Source organism: Pseudonaja textilis, chromosome Z, assembly GCF_049901715.1.
Source record: "Pseudonaja textilis isolate UNSWEBS1 chromosome Z, rPseTex1.2, whole genome shotgun sequence".
NCBI lineage: Eukaryota > Metazoa > Chordata > Lepidosauria > Squamata > Elapidae > Pseudonaja > Pseudonaja textilis.
Window position 1 is genome coordinate 100826156 of NC_142008.1, and position 8800 is coordinate 100834955.

The window sequence follows — 8800 nt, forward strand, 5'->3', positions numbered from 1 at the left end:
TCAGTCATCTCTGAGAATCAAACATGATTGAATTGAAGGAAGAAAATGCATACAAATATTTAGCTTTCTCACAGAGCACTCTATCGTGTAATTCCGTACACATATGAACATTAGAACACTTCATTTGGGCCAGCTGGGATGCAGCATTTTCTAATGGGCTAACTACTGGCTCTATATAAGGCAAATCCATAAAATAAAACATTATAAATTATAGCGGCTATTCATTTGGGGGCAAGCAACATTAAAAAAATGCACACAAAGATTTAAATCAAGTAAAATATGCTTTATTATTATTATTATTAAATTTATTTTCCACCTATCTTGCCCTGTGGCTAATGTAGGTATAATATACTGTAGGTATAATTAGTTGATTAATTGCCAATGAGATGCAAAAAAGTGTTATTATAGCTGTTCTAATAAAAATAAATCTGCATGGTTTCTACTTCTTAACCTGTTCTATGCTGTGAGGCTTACAAGTATCAATATGCTTCCCTTTCTCCTCCTTTTATCTTCATATGAATAGGGGATGGGATTGTTTGAAGCATGTCCATAAAGCACTTTCTGGGTTTGGACTCAAGCCACATTTAGCCAATTGTTGTCTTGTTACCAGATCTTCAAGGCCATCCTTTAAAATCACTACAAATACAAAACAAAAACAGCATTTGCGGACAACTGGATTGTGAAAGCTGTGAATTTTGTAACGGCAATGATAATCTATCTGTGCCATCTTTCCATAAACCTCAATGCCTTAGGTAGTTTACCCATCTTTTGATTTTGCTGTCAAAAGCACATAACATGCTTGCTTATCCAATTCATGGAAGCAAGCATTTGTTTTCAAGTGGAAACTTCCAGAGATTATCTCTGTAAAGGTTCCTTTATGAGATTACAGGAGGCTAAGCAAACAATGCATGTGAACAGTAAATTGAACTCAACATAGTTTCCAAATCAGCATTTTTGTTCTAAAAAAAAGCATTGATTTCAACCACAGAATTGCTGGGAATCTCACTTTGCACAATTCTGGTCTTTTTTCCTTCTTGATTTACTTGCTCCAAGAAAGAGATAGTAAAGCAATCTATCATTCTGGGAAGCCCTACTGGCTCTATTTCCTGCCTCCAACATCAAAGACATGAGATAAATCTTAAGGAGGATTATTACTTGCTTAATAATAGTATCCCCAATATTCTTACAAGGTTGGTAGAGATCAGTTTATTAGAGAACAGGCTATTCTGGACTCAAGACGAGAGCAGGGTCCATATTTTGCATGTTGTTCTGGGGTGACACTGGCTGTCCTTTCACACGTTTCCATTTCATCCTGCGGTTCTGAAACCATACCTTAACCTGTACAAGAAACAGGACAGCAATCTGATTAATTTAAGCTGCATGTAACTGCATGTTCAAGCTGAGATAACTGTGAGCTTCTTGGGAAGTTTTCCTGTTCCAAGTCAAATCTAAGGCTTTAGGTTGTGTAAAGACCAGTTGAACCCTAGTTCCCCTCTACAGAGAGTGGGGGGAGAATTACTAGCTATATTTGCAGTGATTTATTTAATCAACCACATAGAAAAGGCTAAATAAAACAAGAATAAATGTAATTCAAGGATTTTGTGAACTAGACTGTGGCTGGGTTCATACATTGTACTAAGACACATCTAATAATATTATAGCTTTGATTTAGGTGTAGAATCAATATCCAATCATTACAGTTTATTAAAACCAGGGTTGAAACAAACAATGGCTTCAAACAATTGAGAATCCAGCCACTGGGTCTTCAATTAGTCTCCTCTTATTGCTGGAACCAAGCACATTTAAAAGATATTAGATTATTGCACATTCCTGAAAACTCTGAATGAGCCACCAAGCCTTCTCCAACCAGGCAACCCCCCTAAGCTTTGCATCATGCCCCTCATAACCCAGATGCCCACTGATCAGAGGGAGGAAGTTGTATTTTAGCACATCTGAGGGGTGCCAAGTTGTTTCCTGACAAGCCATTCTATTTCAGCATCCAGTCTGCATTTAGTTCAATTTATTTTTCAGTAATCATTAATACCAAATGATTGCTAAAGCCTGCATTCTACCAGCAACCAGTAAAAAGCTGCCAGAGCAAGCAGGCATAATTTTGAAGGGAATTCTGTGGATGGCTTGGCAAATTCCAGATGCATTTTTTCTCAGCTCTTTGCTTGCAGGACAGAATGTGTAAGCCATTGCACTTGAAATTACACATCACATCCAACAACAACGTTGGTTGTTTTTGTTTTAGATGAATGTGCAATCCAGACACTAGTTTATGGTTTAGCATTCTGCATCTCTTAGACCAGGATGGCTTAGGCAAAATATGGTTAAAACAAATCATGTTTAATGTCATGTGATAACCCATATCCTCGAACTCCAGTCTCAGTTAGCTCACTCTCAAGAACAAGACAGACAAGGAAGCACTAAGGCTAATGGTAAAGCAAATACTTTGAAAAGAGAAAAGTTTTCAAAAACCAGCTAGCTTTTTCTTAGCCATGGTGTCTTATGGGAATTGTGGTTTAAAATAGCTGGTGCATTATTCTCTAGCCTAATCATTAAGGTATCAGGCTAGGAACTCGGAGACTGTGAATTCTAGTTCCACCTTAACCATGAAGGACAGCTGGGTGACCTTGGGTCAATCACTTTCTCTCTCAGGCCAACTTACTTCAGAGGGTTGTTGTTGTTGTTGTGGGGAAAATAGGAGAGCAAGGTGTGTTGGATTTTCGCTGCCTTGAGTTATTATAAATAATAAAGGCAGGATACAAACAAACAAACTCTACTGCTAGAAGGAAGGTATGTCAATATTATTTGGAATTGGTATCCTTCTTACTCCCTTTAAAAATATTGGGATACTTAAAATATTTATAAGTGAGCAGGCATTGAATATCCCCAGACTTCTTCCCCTTCTCTAGGCCAGTGTTTCTCAGTCTCAGCTACTGCCCCAAATCCCCCAAGGCAGAAGGCAGACCAAGCAGAAAAGTTTCACCTGTCTTTCTGTCAAATCAAGATTCACAGAAATCTCATATCTCCGGAGCCTTGTCAGATAATTGTGGTGAATAAACTCCATCTCAAGCTCCCGCAACTGGTCCTTAGTAAATGCAGTGCGCTCCTTCCGTATTTTGGAGCTGCTGGTTTCTTTCTTTGAGGCAGTTGTAGGGTTGCCACGGATTGCACCTTGGCTCTCTGTAGAAGGAAGATGTTTACCATCAGGAGATATCAAGCCCATCAGTAGAGTACACAAACAATCCCCCACTCATAAACTCTAGGCTCAGTCGTTGGAGGCTCAGTTCATGGCATGAACCCATTACATTCAATGATTCAACAAATGATGGTTTAGTTAAATTAGTAGCCAGCAAGTTGTGTGAACAAAGCTTGAAGCTAGGAACAAAAATAGAGAAAAAGATCAAAAAAATCCTAAGTTATTGCTATAGAACAAAAATGAAAAAAACTACAAAATAAATTATGCATAAACTAGAATGCGGTTTGCTAAAAGCAGAAAATATGACCTAAGCAAATTAGCACTGCAAAATTTCTATGGAACATCACCTTCCAGATGCTTGAAAAGTTCCAATTAGATAATATGTAGTAGAGGAAATAAAGAGGGAGCAGGCAGAGTCTAGAAAACACTGATCTTTCACTTGAAACAGAGAAAGAAATACCCTGATGGATGCTTAAGTATCTTGTTAATGTTATTGTAAATGATGGAAAGTAAGCTTCCTATTCATTATACACTTATACCAGGTCAGGAGCCTGAAAAACAGAGAACAGCTGGTAACAATGCAATGAAAATCTGGTATCAGATGAAGGGGAAATGTACTTGCACTTTAAAGCGCATGTGCACAAACACACAAGCACACACATACACACACACACACATTACATACATACACACAGAAAGGAGGAGAACATATGCTTCCTGTACACATACACTGACTTCATCCAAGTCTGGAATGTTTTCAAGGCTAATCGGGCTGGAGTTGGCCTTTTTAAGGCAAAAGACAGTCTAAAAAATATTTTATCAACTCTATTTGGGTTTAATCGTTCCTTTTTATCTGCTACTAAAGTATCCAGGAAAAAGATCTTTGAACTTTCTTGTGTTTTGACTACCTTCACCACTGGACCAAATTTGCTTCCTGTTGCAACTGATGATTGTTTATCTCTGACCACCAACTTCAACCAAATGCAGAACTTTGCCAAAAGCTGGGATTTGGTTTAGAAAAAAAACAACCAACTATGATGCAGCCATCTAAAAATGTCCTCAGTCCCCTGGTGCTCCAGGCCTGGTGACACCACCAGATCTTGAAGGACTTCTAAAATGAAGACAGGGATGGAGCTAACCTGACTTCAGGGAGGGGAGGAATAATCTTCCATAGGGCAAGCACCACAGTCAAGAAGCTCACCTCCTGGAACCCAACAAATTAGGCCCCTGGCAAATAGTGTCCGCAACATACCTTCTCTGCCAGATTTTATGAGATCGGTTGGTGCAATCAGCATTTAACTCGATAAAATGAACAAGAATACTCACTTGTGCTCTGAATATCATCATACCACTGAGTTGCCACATCTAGAAGAGAGCAGAACTTAACTTTAGATTATGTGTAAGCCAAATTCTTTCAAATCAGAGTTGCCAAACTGTGAGTAAAAATAATGTACAGTAATTTCTTTTGATGGATTCATCCACTGTAACACTTCATTATTCCACTGATCTCAGTACCAACCTCTTAACTCACGTGCTGCAGCAAACCAGGATGCAGTCTTGTTCCCTGCATAAGGGAAGGAATTGAAAATGGGACATTATTATTAATACTGTACCACACCTTTCTATTCAGGTGTCCTTGCTCTAGCAGTAGAAGACAAACTGGCATTCTCTCAAAGTCTTCTTTTTAGAGAATTACTATACAATATCTCCAGGTTACAAACTGGTAATCTTGGAAACCAGTAAACAGTAATTTATTTATTTATTTATTTTATTTGGTTTGTCAATTGCTTACAAAATAATAGGTATAAGTACAAACATAGTTATGAATACATGGATACATATAAGAAAAATAAAAGAAACAATAGGACAGGGACGGTAGGCATGTGGCTTATGCATGCCCCCTACAGACCTCTTAGGAAAGGGCTGAAGTCAGTAGTAGAAATTTGTAATCCAGTAAACTGGAATTACCATATCCTGGAAAAAGTCACATTTCAAAGTGGAATCAGATATGCTCTTATTTTAAATAAGCCCAGCTTACACTTTTCTCTTTTTTCAGAGAGGAAGCAATGGTCAAGTTTGATATTTAGGGTCCCACTTATTTTTCAAAGAAATTCAAAGGATGCTTATATGGCTATCACTCTGAAGTGAAAGAGGACTCTCATTTCCCCTAGAACTAGTTTCCCCTGGGACCTTAACCCACACATGGCAACCCCTAGCTTTCCAAACGTTGTTGAATTCCATTTTTCATCGCTCTGCTTGTGGGACACTGAGGATTGACAGCTCTTGGAAGATCACATCTTGTCCCTCTCTGTTCCAAAACAATTCCCAAGATTCTTTTGTGATCCTGATATCTCCATCTCTTTAAAGCCAGTTTGTATCAAAGGGCAATCTAAATCTAGCACACAAATCTCTTTGAAAATCACTTTACAGAGCACACTAATATGATTAAGGATTCTATATAAATGCAGAGCAGAGAAGTGTCTGGAGGATCTTCAGTCAAAGACTGAATGAAAATCAAGCCGGCCAACCCACATCTACAACCACCTACCTGCGTTTTCCACTCTCCGTTGGGCTGCTTTATTCTTAGCGTCGCTTGCCACATTCCCTCCGAGAAGGTTATTTTTTCTGGGTCTGGGGCGGCCCGCTTCTAACCCCCCTGACTCCGAAGCCAACTCCGCCGGCGGCAGCATCTTCTTCCCAGAAGCCTCCACGTGCCAGGCGCCGGGCGGCTGGAAGGAGTTGTCAGGTTCCTCGAAAGCGCGTTCAACGCAAGGAGGGCTCTGAGGAGCCGCAGCCTGGCAGGGGATCGAGAAATCCACGTAACCCAAGCCTGGTTTCGGGGGCAGAATAGGGGCTGGAAGTTGCTCGTTGTATCCTCGGTTCTGGCCGAGAGGGCGGCTCAGGCATTCCCAGAGAATGGAGGGAGCGTGAGGATTCCTCACGCAGCTTCTGGTGACAGGTGGATCCATGGAGCTCTGCGGCTTTGGCGCGCAGGCACTTCTGAATGAAATCGTCGGAGAGCAAGGAGGTTTGGCGGAAAATAAGCGCCAAGGAGAGAAGGCGCTGTGGCTGCTGCTTTTAACAGGTCGTGAATCGAGTCTCGTTCGGGAAACTTGGCAAAATTCTTCCTTAATGTCCGCAGGACAATGTCCTCCTCCTCCTTCCCAGGTCGGGCGCTTCCTTGCTATGAAGCAACTGAGCCCAGGAAACACTTTTTAAAGTCTGGGTGTGAGTAACAAGTTTAGGAGGAGAAATTTGAGAGAGGGAGGGCTTAACTCGCATCCCCAGCCCCTCCAACCAAAGCCAAGTACGCAACGATTAATCACACGAAACCTTAGAGGCGCATCAAATGGGAAACGCAGATGGAGACTTTTAAAGAAACACTGTACTTTTTTAAAAAGAGGGGAAAAAAAACCTGGGGGAGAGGGAATATAACGCGCACACAAAGAGGGTTTAATATTTCTTTCTCACATTGGGGTTAGTTTTATTGCAAGGGGGGGGAGACACGTTTGAGATTTGAAAAGAAAAGAAAAAAGTAAAATTCTGCACCAGAAACGAGAAGCCTGGCAAAAAGGCACTAAGGGAACCATATGAAACGAATAGATCCTGGGTAGCGAGACTGCGGATAAGATGAAAGAAAACGGGGGTGAATGACAGTTGGAGGGAAAGACTTACACTTAAGGGCTAATTTAAAAGTTTGAAGTGTACACTGTTACACAGTGAAAAGTGAAAAGATATCTCCGAAGACAGAGAACGGTGACCCGATCAAAGTGGAAAAAACCCTTTAAAGATCAAACTAATTTGATCTCTTAAAATATGATAGAACTTTGGTTAAAGACGTTATGTCTCCTGAAATACGATTTTATATATCCAGAAGGATATACTGCTACTTTCTCAGAATCTTTGAATGGTAACAGTGAATACTATTTCAATATAATGACCAATTTGTTCACCCTTACAGTTATTACGCATTTGGATGAACGTGATTTATTTCCATTTTAAAATTGTCTTTGAACTTTTCAACATCTGGGCTGAAGTGCCTCATGGAATCTAGAAATAGGTGAACAACTTCATTTTTTGCCAAACATGAAACGCCTTTTATCCCATTTTTGTATCACTTAACAAATACATGTTGTGTATATTTCTTTATAAACACATGTTTATATCCACTGCTGGTGTACAAATGTTTTGCAATTTTCACTGTCATACATTTGTGAATTCCATTACTGTGTATATTTATATAGGCAGCTTTGTATGTCTTGAGAAGTATAATACTTTTAAGGATTGGAAATTGCATTGGAAAAATATGAATTTGGATTTCGAGATGCAAATATATTTTTCCTTTATTTATAATGAAATTATGGAATAGCATGCTATTTAATGTAATAGCACCATAGTTTGGATGTTTAATTCTATGGATCACAGACATGTACAATTAAATCATAATCCATTCCTGTTTGAATTATGAAAAATAATAATGTTCATTGGAATAAAGTCAGAGTATCTTATATATTTTAACATTCTGAATCTTACCACATTCTGAATCTTATCTTATACTTTTAACTTAATTTTTTCCAGAGCATCATGATCTTTAAATACTTCTTTGATAGCAGCATTTAATTTTCATAATAACGGCAATAAAGACATCTGCTAAAAGTGGTACAGAAATCAATTTATTACTTTATAAAATACTGGGACCTGTGGCTTTTATTGTCTTTTGAAAGCACATTAACAATAAATATATTTTCCTAAATTGGTAGAATAATTCAATTGAGAGGCTTCTGAAATCTAAAATATTAAGGAGCAACTCATGTATTTTCAAGGCAGGTACAATTCCAAGCACTGGGTTTAGGAGTTTTCTGAAGGGGCAGAAAGTCCCTAGTACCAATATAGAGCACTTTGGTTCATACTTCCCAGGGGTGGGATCCGACCGGTATAACTACCAGTTCAGTGATTTAAACTGCACACATGTGTATATCCTCATCAGCTTGCTTTCCGGACAGCTTAGCAGTGGGTGTGCAGTGGTTGAAAAAGCCCTTTTATCCTGCTTTTACAATCACAGCTGTGCCGCGCAAAGCAGCTGAGGTTGACAAACCAGGAAATAAAGGTCAGGTAAGAGCCCGGGTAGGCATGTGAGCCAAAACAACAGCAGACATAGAACCGGTTCTGTGTCTGCTGCTCTTCAGAGCTACCGGTTCTACAGAGGTGGACAGAACCGGTAGAAACCCACCCCTGATACTTCCCTCATTTACAGATACAGATAGCCTTCCACTTATGACCACAACTGAGCCCAAAATTTGTGTTTCTTAAGGGAGACAGCTGTTAAGTGAATTTTGCCCCATTTAAGAACTTTTCTTGCCACCGTTGTTAAGTGAATCACTGCAGTTGTTAAATTAGTAACACAGTTGTTAAGTGAATCTGGCTTCCCCTTTGACTTTCCTCTGGGATACCGTGACCGTCATAAACATGAACCAACTTCCAAGCACCTGAATTTGGGGTCACAAAATGACCGTGGGGATGCTGCAATGAAAAACGGTAATATATCACTTTTTTTCAGTGCTGCTTTAACTTTGAATGTTCACTAAATGAATGATT

General features: G+C 39.4%; 1 protein-coding gene across 1 annotated transcript; it reads right to left on the minus strand.

Annotated features, from left to right (window-relative positions):
• Positions 1–270: 270 nt before the first annotated feature.
• MEOX1 (mesenchyme homeobox 1) lies at positions 271–6429 on the minus strand. Its single transcript, XM_087918004.1, has 6 exons — positions 5754–6429; positions 4725–4769; positions 4532–4570; positions 2993–3189; positions 1188–1338; positions 271–636 (listed from the first exon to the last, which is right to left on the minus strand). Exons 1-5 carry the CDS (start codon positions 6172–6174, stop codon positions 1222–1224), a joined length of 819 nt encoding a protein of 272 aa, XP_087774130.1. The 5' UTR covers positions 6175–6429; the 3' UTR covers positions 271–636; positions 1188–1221.
• Between the last annotated feature and the right edge of the window lie 2371 nt (positions 6430–8800).

Coding starts and splice junctions, on each gene's coding strand:
- MEOX1 (XM_087918004.1), bottom strand. CDS start 6,174: ATGGATCCACCTGTCACCAGAAGCTGCGTGAGGAATCCTCACGCTCCC. Junction 3,190..4,531: donor TGATGATATTCAGAGCACAA/GTGAGTATTCTT, acceptor TTCCTTCTACAG/AGAGCCAAGGTGCAATCCGT. Junction 1,339..2,992: donor TTGATTTGACAGAAAGACAG/GTGAAACTTTTC, acceptor TTTCTTGTACAG/GTTAAGGTATGGTTTCAGAA.